Source organism: Convolutriloba macropyga, chromosome 2 (assembly GCF_964194025.1).
Source record: "Convolutriloba macropyga chromosome 2, txConMacr16.3, whole genome shotgun sequence".
Classification (NCBI taxonomy): domain Eukaryota; kingdom Metazoa; phylum Xenacoelomorpha; order Acoela; family Convolutidae; genus Convolutriloba; species Convolutriloba macropyga.
In genome coordinates this window covers 81936567-81953717 of record NC_134469.1, presented here as the reverse complement: position 1 = coordinate 81953717, position 17151 = coordinate 81936567, and the positions used below count along the sequence as shown (strand labels likewise).

Genomic DNA, 17151 nt, shown 5'->3' with positions numbered 1-17151 from the left:
AACGATATATAGTTTTGGTGGAGAATTAGCTCTGGTTTATTAAAAATATTCATTTATTGCCGGCTATAATTTTTCTACAATCTTTACTAGAATTCTGACTATTATTAATCGTTAATTCTTTTATTCGAAGTGAGCGTTTTAGACTAAAAGAATAAACTGAATAGATTAAAATCCCCCAGGCAACGGCAGTTAATATTCTCAGATAGAGAGTAATTCACATAGGAGAGATTTGGCCTTGAACAGCGGTCGGCCATCCAGCCGTAGGATCTTCGGATCTTTTCTGCTAGCGCCCCCCCCCCCCCCCCCCCCCCCCCCCCCCCCAGCCTTATATAGCCGTTAGATTTGCCTAACTAAGCGGGGGGGCGCTAGCAGAAAAGATCCGGATCTTCTTAGTTTGTACGATCTGTGCGTGAAATCCCAAATGCTCAAACACCCTAAATATAATCTAACTGTTAAACCTTTTATTTAAAGCCCTGGATTACGAATATAAAATGAGCATTCTTTAAAAAAAAGTTGGCATCAAAGTAATTATTGTTATCACAGTTGAGTGAATATACCCAAAAAAGGAATAAATTAGATGAGATGGGTACTAAAATAGTTCATTTTTCCTAACACTGGCAACTGTTCTTATTGCAGTTTGGACTCTAGCAACCCATTTGCCTGGCACTCATAAAGAGCGGTCAAAACGACCTTGAGATAAGAGAGTGTGCACACATTTTCATCTCGATTCTGATAGGCCAATTCGGTACTGAATGAGTATCCACCCCCACTGCATATATTATACATACACTAAAATGGCAGATCTTGTGATTTTGGCATTTAAAACGCGTTGTTTAGATCACTTGCTTAAATTATAACAAAACTTGGTTCGGTAATCGAGTTTTATTGAATAATATGATGAATATAAGCCGAAAAGAAATTTAGCCGAGAGAAAAATTCGCCGAAGAGGAGACAACCAATCAGATTTGAGAACAAATATTATTGCCATGTTAAACGTTTAACATGTTCGGTCGTGATATTGAGTCCGTTTTCATAGATTCTTATCAAATCCCGTAGGCCGCTGCTGAGGCATGACCAAATGTTTTAATTTCATTGGAAGCGTGTTGGATAACTGTTCTACGTAATTACTGTTGACAAACTTACGTTTATCTACGGTAATTATCTTTGCGATTAATTCTAATATTCGGCTACTTTCGACTTTTTCGGCTAATTTTTACGTCGGCTAATATTGTATATTCCGTTCGCCATAATGTTATGTAATACATCAACTAGTCCTTACATAATATATACAACATTGTAGTCGGCTTTGCGACTTCGGTTACTAAAGCTTCTAAATGGTGTCCGAATTTGCCGACAGGAAGTTTAGCCGACAAACAAAAATGAGAATTTAAGCTGGTAACCCGACCCCACACTAAGTGTAATGGTCGGACGAAAGTAGTATTTTGACCAATAATCAGATTTGTCGACAATCGACCAATCAGAATTAAACTGTGGGCTGAATTTTTAATTTTTCCTTTTCGGATAAACCCACTATCGGCCAATTGTCCCAGCGCCATAAAATCTTTATTCAGACGAGCGGAACTTACGAGAAAATTTGCCGATGAGGCAATTGGCTACCTTTATATAAAGCCTCAAAATGAAAATTTTGAAATCCAAAAGCAACTTAGGCGGGGGGAGGGAATGTTTCAAACATTTTGTTTTTTTTTTATGTTTACAAACAGTGTGTCGGCTAAAATTGATGTTGGCTAGCTGATCGACCTGTCTGCGATCACCAAATTTAAATCTACAATACATACACTTCACATGTCTAAAGCGGCTAATAATTATTATTAGCCGACACAAAAATTAGAAGAAACACCGTTTTTTGGATCGGCGACAAACTTTGGATCTTTTTCGCTATCTGAATGTGATTAAAGACATTTACAATTTGCGTTTAGTTGTATGATCCGTACTTTACCCGATTACTGAAAATTAAGTATCACAAATTTGATTTTTATTTAATCAAGCGTTTAGATTTAATTTTATATGCTAAAAGCTCTGTCGGTCAATTGCCCGGCTACGCCAGTCAAGTTCTCTTAGGGCGATGTAGCAAGTTTGCGTTCGATTATGGTACCATATCTGATAGTAATATTTTAAGTGTAAATATTGTCCGAACCCCCGCCTTGTATTTTCAAATTGGCGCTCGTTTGCCTTAAAACGCATTCGTCGTGTATATGCTGAAAAAAATGAATTTAATATATTACCATTTTTGCAGCCTTACTCGTATATTATACTAAAAAATAGCTCTCGCATATAATCAACAATATTGCATAATTTCAACTGCTCTATTTTTATTTTCGTAACTTTTAGTTATCACTTTGTTATTGAAAATTTATTCCTTTTCGACTCCTCGAGAATTGAAATATTGACCGGTTTGCTATTGCAGAATTTTGCAAAAAAAAACTGTTCTTTGCAATTATTTGCAATATTTTATTTGTTTGTAACAAACTGTTGCTGTTTCAAAATTAACCAAATTTATAAAGTATTTGAAAGTGATATTACTTGAGAAAAAAATTGTCTTAATTTTTTTAGAAAAATTTTAAAGACGCTATAATTAATTTCATTTTGGACTGAAATTTATATTGAATTGAAAATTTGTGCCACCAGTTCCTGGTTTAATACTGTTTTATATTTTAATTAAAAAAGTGTATTTGACTTGGATAATATTTGAATAAAAGTTCGAATAAAATTTAAATAAAAATTACATTTTCGGAGTGAGCTAAGATTCGTATATTGTTGAATATAAAAACATTTACCAGACCCGACATTCCTAGAGTTAATAACTTGTTATTTATTGGCCTGATTTGAACAAAAATTATCAATAATTGCTAGTGATAGAGAGTGTTTGCTAAATGTCAACTTATCTCTTATTTACCTCGATATTATTACGCCCCTGGCAAGTTTAATCACTCGAATTTCACTCGCTTTTCAAATCTGTCTTAATTGCGCACACCTGACGATCATAACGAGATGTTTACCATACAATAATTACGCCCGAAATTTGCAAAGTAGGTTTTCATAACCAATAATTTCGAGGTTTGCAAATACTTTAGATATCGAATTCGATAAATAGGTATACAACTGCCATGATATCTTACACCGTCAGCAATCACCGCAAAAGTTGCTAACTTGATTAACTTTTATTAACTTTCAAAACTCTCAAAATTTTTGATAAATTTTGACGTTATTTTGAGAGATTTTGTTTCGATATATCTCAATTCAATTTCGCTTTTTCGAAAAAAATACTTATATTCAGAGATATATTATTTCAATTTACTTCGATTCCAATTTTTGATTAAAAGATAATATAAAAATCATATAAATCTTCGATAAATTTTTAGTTATTTTGAGAAATTTCGTTTTGATTAATTTTAATTCAAATTTGCTTTTTCGAAGAAAAAAATTACTTATTTTCAGAGATATGTTATTTCAATTTAGTTTGATTCAAATTTCTGATTAAAAAAATTTAATTCAATTGTCGAGAGATAGCATTTTGATGCAATTTGTGGTTTGTCGAAATAAAATTTACCGTTATTTTGAAAAATTTAATTTTGATGATTTCAGAGTTTCTTTTTTCTAGAAGAATTACTCGCAATTCGCAAAAATATGTCGGCCAGATCCTTACGAGAACCCTCTCTCATTGTAATATCATTCAACCTACTGGGGCTAAGTACCTGTTTTTTCACCCACGGTGCCTCCCACTTCTTATCCAGACACTTTGGGGGGTCTTCAGACAACCTCACGCATCAGAACGAGTCAGAAAATTCACTTGAAATCGACGCAGAGGATAAATTTGTAGTCATTACTGGTAATGCATCAATATCATTTATCGGTTATCTTGTGAGTTGGAGTTGGTTAGTTTGTTATTTTATCTTTGGGTTGTGCGTGTTCAGTTTATACGAGTGGGTTGTTCATTTCTTCATATACCATGGGTGGAGGGTTCACCTGGTGGGTATGGGGTGGCAACTACACATGAGGCATCACCATTATCCAGGTTAGCGTACCCTAAATTAAATGGGCATTAAGCGGTTGTTGACGCCGTATTATCCGACAACACCTGTTGCGATAACAGCAGTTAAATAAACTGCCAGTGTAATAAATATTAATGGCCGATCGACACTGGAAAAACACTTCAGCATTAGACTACGAGTTTCTCACACTCTTTTCTCGACACTGTTACTAAGTAAACAGTGGCGAGAAAAGAGTGTGCGAAACTCGTAGTCTAATGATGGAAACAGTTTGATAAACTTGTAGTCTAAAAAAACGTGTGTGGCGTGGGTGGCGTATGTGCGGTGTGTGTGTGTTGTGTGTGTGGTGTTTGTGTGGCGTGTGTGAGTGTGGTGTGCTGGTGAGTGTGTTATCTGTGGTGTGTGTGTGTATGCGTGCGTGCGTGCGTGTAAGTGGGTGTGTTTGTCTGGTGTGTGTGTGTGATGTGTGTAAGTGTGTGTGTGTGTGTGTGTGCGTGCTTGTGTGTGTGTGTGTGTGTGTGTGTGTGTGTGTGTGTGCGTGCGTGCGTGTGTGAGTTTGTGTGTGTGTGTGTGTGTGTGTGGGTGGGTGGGTGGGTGGGTGGGTGCGTGCGTGCGTGCGTGCGTGTCTCTGTGTGTGTTTGTGTGTGTGTGTGTGCGTGCGTGAACGTGCGCGTGTGTCTCTGTGTTTGTAAGTGTGTCTGTTTGTGTGTGTGTGTGTGTGTGCGTGCTTGTGTGTGTGTACTTGGGTGCATGTATACGTGTGAGCATGCGTGTGTCTCTCTGTGTGTGTTTGTTTGTGTGCGCGTGTCTGTGTGTTTGTGTGTGTGTGTGTGTGCGTGTGTGTGTGTGTGTGTGTGTGTGTGTGCGTGTGTGTGTGTGCGTGTGTGGGTGTGTGTGTATTTGTGTGGGAGAGGGGAGGGGGTGGGGTGCATGAGGGTAAAACGAATAACAGATCCAAAGAAATATCACTTACCTTTGAAAGTGTAATTGTCCACAAAAATAAAAATGAGAAACCAATGAAACTTTGTTCAATTTTGAAATGATCGCAGCAGGCGTTGATTAAAAAATTATCACACAGTTGTTATCGCCCTTGAAGTTATCATAACACCTTGGCTTCGCCTCGGAGTTTGATAACTTCTCGGTGGCGATAACAACCGTGTGATAATATTCATGAGCCCACAACCATAAAATGAGAAATTTAACCGACAATTTACATAAAGCGCTCTAGTAGATTAGTTCTGAAACCGTGATTGGTCAGTTTAAAACGGTATTTTGTGAGGGGATAAATATATGGGGGCACAGTTTTGATGAACTCATAGTTAATTAAGGACGGTTATCTTGCAAGATCCTGCCACACTATGCAACATCTTGCAAGAGTCTTGTAAGATTGCGACCAGACAATAGATCGAAAGGACAACAGATCGAAAACAGAAAAATTGTTACAATAGATCGAAAATTAATCTCTATTCTTATTGGTTGAAATTAAGCATTATTTGCGAGCTGCAATATAATTATCACATTATGGCCATGCCTCGTGAGCCATGGCCATGCCTTAGCGGTAAGTGGGACTTGATATGAATCTATCACAACCGAACAAAATATCACAATAGAACATCTAATATGCTGTATAATATACGAGCGCTCAAATCTGATTGGCCAATACGCAACTTGAATAATTTAATTTTCGATCTATTTTCCCAATTTTTACTTTCGATCTGTTGTCTTTCGATCTATTGTCCTAGCACCTCGTTTTGCGAGAATGGTCGAAAACATGCCTTAGCTGATGCATAACCATCTTTAGCTTCTTCGAATTGGACCTTATCTCTAGCTGTCAAAGAATCTTCCCACTTTCCCATCACATTGGCTACAAGTCGTTTTTTCCAGATTTTTTAAAAAGCAGCTGTTGGGGACCAAATTTTTCTCTCAAGGTTAAGATATTGTAGCAAATACTGGGGGCATCATACTTATCGTGGATTTAAAAGATTTAAATTGATATCATATTTTTGGTTTATCGTTATAATATATCATATCATATCTTTGGTGTACAATTGGTTTTTCACTCATATGTTTTTCTTGGTTAAATTTGTTTGTCTACCATTGGACTGATCAATTGTTATGATTGTTTACTAAGACCAATTGGTTTTCTAATGAAACTTCTGATAACCTCCTTTTGACAGTGCTCATGAATAGTTTCTCGGCTTCCAAAAAAATTTCATTAACAACAGGTTTTGTCTGCTTCGAACAGGTTTTTCTGCTTGCCCTTGGTGCTTTCAATTTTTCGGTTCTATTTAGTTAATCAAATTTTAACAGCAATTTTTTTAAGAAAACGTTTTTCAGGATTTTTTCTGTTTTTTTTGTATATGTGAGTTCATTTGATTTGATTCGTAATTTGTCAGTAAAAGCGTTTTTTAAAGCTCGAATTGCCTTACTGGCACACCTTACTCATAAGTTATCTTGTGATTATCTGGCTTGGGTTACCTCTATTTGAATTTGCTTTCTGAATCTATATTTATAAATGAGTGGAATTGACTTCTTCTTTCTCGTATAAATCTAATGAGATTTTAGCACTTGAGATGCTAAAATCTCATCAAATTTAGTTCAAGCAAGTTGAGTAATAATGAAGCTGTAACTTGAGAGAATTTATAGTTTGATATTTAAATTGTAAACGGGATAAATGTTGACTTCTTATTATCATTTTTTGTTGTTTGGTAAAAATTAGTTGTTCACTTGTTAATTTTTTGTACTTAATGCAAAAAAAGCATTAGACCTGATTTAATGTATGTTTTTCCTTTTTCTTTCAATCTGCTGAAATAAGGAAAATTGATCACTCTGTTATTAACCTTCTTTTGTACACATGTATACATTTGATAAATCTGTCAAAATTTATAGTGCTAATCGAGAAAAATTGATGCTAGTCAGTGCGGTGTATTTGTGCTGATGGTTTATGGAAGCTGTTGACAGAGTCGGTCTGTGAACAGCTATTGAATTTGTCGACTTTGACACTTCCTGATTTCGTTTCACTTTTCGTCTATTTTTGTTCTTATTTTGTATTGTTACTAAGTCCTAATACTGAGATGCAACGTTGAAGTTCTCATGAGGTCTAATAAGTTTACAGAAGTAGTTTTTTGGTAGCTCAAATTTAGTTTATTTGAAAGTGCCTGTTATAATTTTTTTTTTGAGTTTTAACTTTAGATGCCTTTTCTGCAGGTTTGGTACAGTCTGATTACTAAAACAATTCCACCATTACACTAGTGGCACGAAAAAGCTTATGATTGGCTGTATTTCAAGGCTGTGAGTTTGAATGAATGTAGTCAATTGTTTCTAAAAGATGAATTTTGAGTTCTGGTCGAGTTTGTTTCTTTTTTATATTGGCTTGCCCTTCAACCTCGTTTACCTAAGTTTTAATAAGTCAACAATGAAACTTATTTCAATCTTGGCTTTTTTGGATATATTTTGGTTTATATATTTTGGCTTATATATTTTGGATATATATCTTAGCTTTTTTGGAAATATGTATAATTTTTTATTTTCGTCTATTTTTGTTTTGTCTCATTTGTTTCCTTTTTTTTGGTTATTTTTGGTTGCGACAGAGTTGGACTTGTCACTTGTTTTTATTGCTGACATTTCAAAAAATTTTTTGGAGAGGTGTTACTCAAATTTCTGAATAGATCCATTTGAGGACGATTGCTTTTAAGTTCTGCTTCAAATATAATTACAGATTTTGGGAAAACTTTTGCCCCCAATTTTATTTTGTCTACTCGTAAATTAATCGCACTAGCGCGATAACATTGCTGATTCGTGCTTAAGTGTCTTTGATTGTTAATAGTCATTTTAGTTTTTGGAATTGACTGCAAGAGTGCATCTTTTTCCAATTTTTAGCACCAAAATTTTTCAAGGAATTTTGAGTTTTATTCATGAATTCATCAGTTTATATTTTACATATCGGTGCAATTAACAAATCATTTCATGCGTTCTCGGGGAAAATTTGAAAAACCTCAATCGTGTTTTACCTCGTGAATACATTGCCGTGGTAGCCTCTATTCAAATTGAATCTGATTTTGCGTTCTCAGTTCAGAATTAAATGAGCAGAGATCTTTTTTACATCTGCTTTCAATTAGAAGTCTAAATTGAGAATTCAAAGTGAAATCGAATGAAAAGGTTACTTAAGAGACCACTTGTTACTCTTAAGAAACCACTTGTTACGTAAGAGACATTACAGTCTGAAGTTTAGTTGGAAAACGGACTAGACTTTTATAATGGATCTCAGTTTTGTTTTTTTTCTTGATAAAATTAGTTAATCATTTGATAAAATTGTTTGCTTTTATTTCATGTCTGTCAATTCGTTTTTTTTTACTTGATTTCATTTTTTGGATTGGATTTCATGTCTGTCAAATTCTGTTGTTCGATTGTTAATTCTAATTGAAATTTTAAAAGAATGATCCCGCTGCTGTGCACCCTTTTTGTACAGGCCTTTGTTATTAAAATCTATAGAAGTTTAAATAAGAAAGTCTGAACTACTTTTTTAAAGGCAGTCTATCTGTGCTTCAATAGGTAGTCGATTGTGCATTGGCAGGGTTGGAACATTTTGTGCTATTGCGCATTAGCCAGCCTCCAAGTTTTACTCTGTTATCAAAAAAGTTTCATACAATTAAAAGAGTTTCAAAATTAACATCCGTATTTCAAATATGACAATGACAACAATTGAAATGCACTCATTAAGCAAAGCAATTTTTGAGCACACAACAACCAGCTTTTCTCTATAAGAAATATTAACAACAAGCTAAAAGGTTCAGAATAATTTTTACCCTAATGATTGATATATTTCATGAAAACTGTGCTTACGGATGTCACGGTTTGCCAAAGCAATCAAAAAGTTTAAAAATTAAAATTTCCCACTTTTGAAAGAAATAAATATCATCATAACGGAGTTGAAAATGGTAACTAAAATATTTGAAACATTAACTGAAAAATGTCATTTTTTCTTAAAAGTTTTCTCAAACCAGGTAAACGTTTTTATTTTGTCTGAGAATTGTTTGAAAAGATGTGAGCACACACTCACTGATAGTATGGCAATTTTTAAATATTTATATATATATATATATATATATATATATATATATCTAAAACCAAATAAGACTATAAGTCCAAATATAAGTCAGAAGTTGTGACAGTTAAATATTTTGGACGTAGGTGCAGTTAAACTCCAATTGTGGTTAGAAAAATTGGACAGAACTTGGAAGAAAATTTCATGAGCCGTGGACGAGTTCCAATAGAAAGAATAATGGCAAGTTTTCATTAATTTTACAATCAGAAAGTGGCAGAAAACGGTAGGTCGTGAAAGCGGAAAAAACAAAACAACAATATAATTGTCGAATTACAACAATTAGGACAAATAGTTCTTCAATTACATCCCAAAAACCAATAAAAAGAAAGTTCAAAAAGAAAATTAAGTTCCAAAAAAGTTTTGAAATTAAAAAAAAAGTTTCGAAAGAGTTTTGAAATTAAAATTAAAGAACATTGTTCACCAACGTTAAACAGCAGTAACTTTTGTTAATTCTTTAAAACTGATTGAACTTGTCCCCTGTAAAAGTTTGCAGAAAATGTGAACCAAATCTGAGCAAAAAATTCAACTGGGTGTTGTTAAAGCCATACAATGGGAAGATTGCCGCGAACTCTAAGTAATGCAAAGGACTTATGTTACACTAAACTTAGTCCTGCAAAAGTTGTTCAGAAATCAACACTTTTTGTACAAAATTAAAACTTTCTTTTGGTAATAGTTTTCGTGGTGTGATTTTTTACCTCCTAGAGTTTAGCTGATATGCCCTAAATTTACCGGAATGGCAGAGTTTTGCGAATGAAAGAATTAGATCTGAGAAAAGAACAAAAACTATAAGGAAGTTTTGAACAGCAAAAGTTTTTGTTTTGCTTTTCTCCTTTGTTTTGTATTTTACTTCTTAGGACGTAACTGATAGATTCGTCCTCATAACTCTAGCAATCCTTTTCTATTCTTTTTCTTTAGTTTTGATAGAATATTTTTATAGTGAGAGTTAGTAATCAAAAGTATGAAAACTAACGATATAAACGCTCACGAGACAAGGGGAAATCTTATATAGTTTTCACTTTCTCTTCTGCATGTTGGTGAACTTGTAAGAATTTACAAAACGCTGGTTTCCAGTTTCATTTTTTTAAACTCGAGAGTTACTTTTCCATTTCAAGCCATCAGTCAACAGAGGCAGCTGAACTTATGAAATTCTATCAAATATTTTTTATTCATAGGCGTCATAACAGGATAAATATTGTAAAAGCAGTTTGGTAGCAAGTTGTCACTTAACACATTTATATGAATTAATGTCTATGCCCCTTTAGAATTAAGTTATGTCACAAAATGTGAACTGTTCAAGGACCGTGCAAACCAAAATTGAGTGAAACCCGTAATAGCGACATTAAGTTTTTTTCTTCATCAAAATTTTGGTCCTTTCATAGGGTAGTGGAAAGGTGACAAATTTTCAGCTTAAAAGTCATCCAACTCTTCCGGCGAATCTTTAATAGGTCCTCGTATTTACAGATATCACGGTCAATGGACCACATTTTGTTCTCTGAACCGAAACATGATTGAAAGCAACTTCCGGAGCTGTAAAATAACAGGTCGCCATACTCGTCTGGGAGAAAAACGCAGAAGATAAACAAATTTTGCAAGTGCTGGCCTCGTGGTTTGTTAGATTCACTGTTTTGTTAGAGGAAGCCAGCTCGCCACAATAGCAAGTTATTCAAAATTTTTCGATGCCCCAAAAATCTCAATTTCAAAACATTTCAAAACTTTTTCCCAAAAACTTAGAATTCAGTCTTTTTCAAAAACAATGGTCTTACAATCTGGTTGACAGTTTTTTGATCGAGCTACAAACTCGTGGCATAGAATCGAAATGACGGTAGAAAAATCTCCAGCTTTTAAAATTTCCCACCAAGCCTATGCTCAGCCTTTTTACAAAAATTAGTGATGCTCAAACCAAAATTTTTTGTCATCAATAGTGTGTTCCGAAAAAATTCTCAGATCCAAAAAAATTTAGGAGTAATCATATTGCTATTTAGATATAAGCAAATAGCTCCAATGGTGTCTGTTATAAAATATCTCATCTGCTTATGTTCTATTTTTTGTTTGCGAGATAAGCAAAAAGAAAACTACATTTTTTGACGTTTTTTTGTTGTTCTCTTTTGTTTTCACACACCAAGTATTACACTTTTTGAATCCCGTCACCATATATGTATAGATGTTTTATGCGGTTTGTAAAAAAGTTAGTTATTGGTTATCACTGTTTCTGAAATGAAGATTTAAAAACGGCAGTTTTGGAAAATTTTCTGAATATAAGTTAATTTTGAGAAGATATATCCACAATTCCGTCTAGTTGTTATCAGAGATAGCTTAGAATTCAAAAACAATTGATTTTTTTTGGAAAATGTTTATTTTTTTCAAAGTTTCTGTTGCTGTCTACCTTTCTTCGGGTATTTTTGTTTAGCCCACTATTGATTCTATTGAAACAATTGATTACTTCCCTGCGAGGTGAAAATTACAGAAAAATGCAATTTTTAATCTTTTTGATTGAAAAATCGTCAATTTTTAACCGACCCATCTGATCGGCGATGGTTCCGAAAAAAAAATCTATTTTCTAAGAAAAACAAATTTTAAACTTGTTTTAGAGAAATTGTTGCACGTGCCGCACAGTCTTGCCCAGCACTACTTGTGGGTTTGTCTCTTCATTCTCGCCAATCGCCTCAGCTTGCCCTGGGTAGCGAGTGACGTCATTGTTGTTATAGTAGCTGGCAATTTGTTGGGTCTATATCTGCACGAAGTGGCACACCTCCACGCCCACGGACATGCTTTCCTCAACAGACGCCTCAAATTTTTACAGCCTTGCAGGTCCGTGACCTTTTGTGATTGATCTTTGCCCTTTGTGGAACTACAGCTTAATAGGGAGCACAAGAATTGCAATCATTATGACAGAACTAGTTCTATGTATTAACATTGATAATGAATTTAACCAGGCTTGGTTTCAACAAACTTGCTAAACCCTCTATAAGGTACAAGTAAAAAAGAATGCTACTTGTAATAAAAAAATACCATCCTTACGGGTATACTTTGTATCTAAAATTCACTGAAGAGAAAAACTAACATTTCTGTCTTAAGTTTAGCTGGAATGGGAAAAATGTAATTCTGGAAACTTTGCGATGAAAACTAAGACTGTTTTTACATTAAAAAAACCTTTTATCCTTGAGAATTGTTCTGTAATGGCCAATTCTGATCTCCCAATAGTTGAAAAGTGTGATGATGTGTGTATTTGGTGGGTGGGGTGATAGCCGAGAGGTAAGGTGTGTGATTCACACGGCAATGATTGAGCGTTGAATCCCCTGCCTCCGTGAAGCTGTCTGTGTGAGGATGAGCTCTTACTTAACCATAGCACCAGGTTGACCATAGCCTGGCCAATGTTGGCCTGACCCGTAACCATAATTATTATTATTATCATTATTATTAAATGACATCTCCATCAATGACATTCCTCGCGGTTTACAAATTTTTTATAATATAACCAAGTTGCTATTGTCTGAATGGGTAGCTAATGCTGTTTATGACTTTATATAGTAGTCAATTTTTGAGTTTTGCCCGTATTTGTTGTTACTTCGTGTCTTATAGCTTAATATCAATAACCACGGTTCTCATCTGTTGCTAAATGAGGCATTAGTAGATTTAATGAATCGTTTCAGTTAATACCTAACTGTCTTTGTAACAATGACAGATGGAATTTTCAAAAAAATTTAAATGACATATCCGGGAATCATATTCCTCCGGGCTTGACATTTCCTAGTAACCGACCATTTTTTAACCATTTCTTATACTGATCAAATGTGTTGTCATATGTCATACTTTATTTTGGATCTATTGTGCCACACTATGAGTCCTCCCGTCTATCGATTTTCGTTCCTGTGGGATTGTGTAGAATTTAAATTAGCTGAGGTCAACATTTGCTGTTAATTTAATAGCTGCGATAGCAAATTTTTATTGGCCTTCTTTTGGTTTTTAATAGCCGCCGTCAGCCAATGTTGGTTGCAATGATGGTACCACGTGAAAGTTGCAGACGCAAAAAAAATGTCATCAAAGTCACCAAAAAAGAGTAATGCTGCTCATAAAAAGAACAGTCTAAAATGTGGGGAGTATTAAGAAAAAGGGCAGCTGAGAACAGGCCGAAGTCTTCTAATGATGTTCCGCTGCGATTAAGCAGGAACCAAAATTATGATGATGTGTGTATTTTGTTGAGTTCAGATACATCATATCTGCAAAAAGAGTTGGTACAAAATTGGTTGCAATTTTAATGCAATTTTAAATTTCTCCTTTGGCGGAACAATTTCACTCAAGCTCGCTGTGGACTCTATTTTGATCATGCGTGTTTTACTCGCTGACCAGATATTAGATTTAAATTGCATTTAATACGAATTGACGTAGAATATGGCATGCATCTATCTTTTGAGAAGGTCCAGTTATTATCAATCCTACATGGTAATACTGCGACATGTTTTGGGAAATTGTCAATGCTAATACATGTTCTGTCTTCATTTTGTCAACATTACGTGTGATGTCAACAAATGAAAAGATATTTCGGAATGATAGTTCTCATGCTTGTGATTTCTGCTTGCGGTAAATTTAAAAACGTGCTGTCTTATATGCGTTAACCCCCGCCCCTCAGCTAAGTGCGTACATTTTATTTGCGCCCTGAACAGCCTGTAAAATACTTTTGCTTAATGGTTTACTATATATTGGCACTTGCTCTGTAATTAGGGGGTGCGTAGTGTACTGGAGGATCACAAACAGAAAAGATTCCGAAAACTAAATAAAATGTCATCTGAGTTTTAAAACAGCTGCGGCTTCTATTTGTTTGAAGTTGGTTTGCTTGTTGTATATGAAGAACCGCAATATTAGCTTTTATATTTTCAATAACAGGAACACTTTCAGATCTAACTATTTATTGCGCTCCTTTTTGAAAGCTGTCAAGCATAAATTAGGGACAATTTTTACGTAAAAAGTGGAAGCTGGCATCAAAAATTAGCAAAATTCCGCAAAAGTTTATTCTTATAAAGTTCTTATCACATAATTTTCAATTTTCAGATAGGAAATACATTGATTATTTTCACATTTAGTGCTGAAAAGTTTTTCAATACCTTACCTAGATACAAAATCTATCTGCTAACAATTTTCCCGGGTCGAGACCGATTGGTTAAATTGTAAGAACTTGCAAGTTTCTTGCAAAATATGGTTAATTTGAAAGATTTTTCAAATCTCTTGCAAAAGATGGTTAACTTGTAAGAACTTGTAAATCAAATGGTTAACTTGAAAAAACTTTTAAGTCGAATGGTTCACTTGTAAGAACTTGCAAGACGAATGGCTGTAAGTGTCTTGCAAGTTCGTTCCGTTCGAGCACAACTCTTATTGGTTAATTCAATTTAACACATTCAGTCATTTACCGTAGAAATGGCGCGAGATTTAGTTGCTCTTTTGGATAACATGATACAATTCGACCTAAGTAGACAAAATGGTTACTTTTTGAATTTTATCAATTCAAGAGAGATCCTTTTGCAATTCCATTAAAAACAGTAGATCACAATTAGCTTTTTCGCGATTGCTTTTTTAAAAATGTTCCCAAAATGTGGACTTAGATAGAATTTTCAAATCCAAATGTCAGCATTTTCTCAAAATAATTTAGGTGCCCTTCATTTTTTTCTTTTATAATTTATTTCACACTTTTCCAGATACTATATTTTCCAAACATCCGTTTACATTCTTGTCTTGCAACTTTTTTACGGTTTAGTGCGCGCGCGTGTGTGTGTGCGCGCGTGTGTGTGTGTGTGTGCGCGCGTGTGTGTGTGTGCGCGTGTGTGTGTGCGTGGTGTGTGTGTGTGTGTGTGTGTGTGTGTGTGTGTGTGTGTGTGTGTGTTGGAATAGTTAACTTGTAAGAGCCTTGTAGGTCGAATGGTTAACTTGTAAGAACTTGTAAGTCGAATGGTGAACTTGTAAGAACTTGCAAGTTTTTGGAAGAAAAACTTGCAAGGCGATGCATCGCCTTGTAAGAAATTACTAGAAACTTGCAAGTTTTTACAAGTTAACCATTCGGCCTCGACCCGGGTTTATCAGCATCAATCAATACTTCTACTTTATACGTGTAGTGAGTCAATAATTTATGCCTGCTAGATTTCAAAAGGCAGTGCAATATATAGTTAGATCTGGAAATATACAAGCCAATACCTCGCCGCTCTCCAATTTTTTTTTTCAAAAAAATAAAAAGAATGCAGTAGTATCTGGAATTCCGCTATCCGACAAAATAGAGGCAGTTGCTACTTTTAAACTCAGACGTCGTCCATTTTATTTAGTTTCGGCATATAATAACAGTACTTTTCGAATTTACCGCGTGTAAAAGTCACAAAAGCTGGAAAATTAGCAATCAATTTTCTTAGCTGCAGAAAGATAAGGAAATGGCCAAATGATCACATTGACTCAAACCACGTAATTCCCGAGGTTTTCAGTAACTTGATTAGACGAAACTAACACCACCAAAAAAGAAAGTTCAAATTTTGACTGGAAAAATTTTCAGATCTGTTTAAAAAAAGCATTTTACTGTTCCTGGTACTCGCAAAAAAAATGTTCAGTTCAACTTTCTGTATCGGATTAAATATATGATACCCCATCAAAAACACTCACGCGTCTGGTAGCAAAATTTTTTTGACCGAATGAATAAATTAATTCCTTGTAGTGGTAATAAGTTCTATTTTATCTACATAATGAAGAAACAATTAAAATAAGAAAACATTGGACAGACAAGACGCTACAAGAGGACTTTATACGAGCTGTTCGAACTCTTTCAAAGAAGCCCATTTTCCATGTTACAATTCCTTTTTGTTTTCAGACGTTACCACAGCTACCACCACTACTCATCCGAAAGCTGCAAAGTTGCATTCGGGCTGGTTACACCCTGGGTTGATTACTTAACTGGATACCTTCCCCCTCACCCCTCAGCCAGTCCGTTCCACGTTCACTACTCACCCAAAGAACACAATTGGTCATTTCTCAGTTTTATCACGCGTCATTTGATGAGAACACCTGTACCTGTTCCATTTCTACATTGGATATGCATGTACTCCTTATCGCAAGAGGGAGATTTCTGATTGGCTGGCCAAACGAACCAATAAAAAAGAGAAAAAACTGCAATTAATTCTAAGCAAAACACAACTTTTGAATTTTTCATTCCGTTTGTTTCCAAAGACCCCCTCCCTCAACCCCACTCCCCAACTTTTCTGAGCACATTTTATTTGCACCCTAAGCGAACATGATATATTATCTGATGACGACTAAATATGTTATTGCACGTGAACTGTAACGGGTGCATAACGTGGGGGGTGGGGGGGACGTTGGGTGGTTTAATATAACGAATGAAATCCAAACTTTATTAAATAGTTTGAGTAGTTAATATTTGTACTCAATGGTGCTTCTTTTGTCTATTAGACTGCTTTGTTCTTAGTTAATGGTGAATCTTAGTTTAGAAATTTTAGTTTTGAATTTAGACGATTCGATTATAGACAGTAGAATTAACTCTCTCATTTCAGAATAAATGTTTTCATACCATCAGCCGTTTCGAGGGGTTCTTGAACGAAACCCCGAATACAGTCTGAGTTACAGTGTTACAATTCCAGGCATTTTAGTTTTACATAAATTATGAGATAAATCAAAACTTTTCGGATCTTTTCCGTTTGTGCCCCCAGCTTAGTGGGCGTATTTTAATGATTAACTAGGTAATGAAACGTGCTTTGTAACTGGGGGTGCATAATGTGGGGGGCACAAGCGGAAAAAATCCAATTTTTCAATTACTCAGATTTTTGCACGTTCAAAGATATCGAAGGTTAATGAGCGATTACGACAATAAAAAATTTTGTATTGAAGAAAATTAACTTTATATTGTTAATGAGAAATCATGAAAACTTAAAGTCACGTCTTACAATAATTATGCGGTTCACAATTATTTGCGTTGAAATCTGCAGACCTTAATGTTTTTTTGACAGATTTCAATGCAGTAAAGATGTTTGTGTTGATGGTTTCTATAGTATATAACGA

The 17151-nt window shown here is 34.8% G+C and overlaps 1 protein-coding gene and 1 long non-coding RNA gene across 3 annotated transcripts; one reads left to right on the top strand and one right to left on the bottom strand.

Annotated features, from left to right (window-relative positions):
• Window positions 1-660: 660 nt before the first annotated feature.
• LOC142334784 (uncharacterized) lies at window positions 661-5102 on the bottom strand. The gene is made up of 3 exons (XR_012758841.1): window positions 4981-5102; window positions 3714-4044; window positions 661-789 (listed from the first exon to the last, which is right to left on the bottom strand). It is a non-coding gene; the product is annotated as an uncharacterized LOC142334784 (long non-coding RNA).
• LOC142334782 (uncharacterized) lies at window positions 3414-16332 on the top strand. 2 transcript variants are annotated; one of them, XM_075383077.1, is made up of 3 exons: window positions 3414-4033; window positions 11817-11919; window positions 15950-16332. In XM_075383077.1, the coding sequence occupies exons 1-3, from the start codon at window positions 3646-3648 to the stop codon at window positions 16206-16208; spliced, it is 750 nt and encodes a 249-aa protein (XP_075239192.1). In that variant the 5' UTR covers window positions 3414-3645; the 3' UTR covers window positions 16209-16332. The 2 variants fall into 2 exon arrangements, with proteins under 2 accessions (XP_075239192.1, XP_075239191.1); XM_075383076.1 differs by having other exon boundaries at window positions 11700-11919.
• Window positions 16333-17151: the final 819 nt, after the last annotated feature.

Excerpts from the sequence above, each read along its gene's own strand:
- LOC142334782 (XM_075383076.1), top strand. The coding sequence starts at position 3,646 with ATGTCGGCCAGATCCTTACGAGAACCCTCTCTCATTGTAATATCATTC. Across the intron at positions 4,034-11,699 it reads GAGGCATCACCATTATCCAG|AGAAATTGTTGCACGTGCCG; the intron begins GTTAGCGTACCC and ends AACTTGTTTTAG. Across the intron at positions 11,920-15,949 it reads AAATTTTTACAGCCTTGCAG|ACGTTACCACAGCTACCACC; the intron begins GTCCGTGACCTT and ends TTTTGTTTTCAG.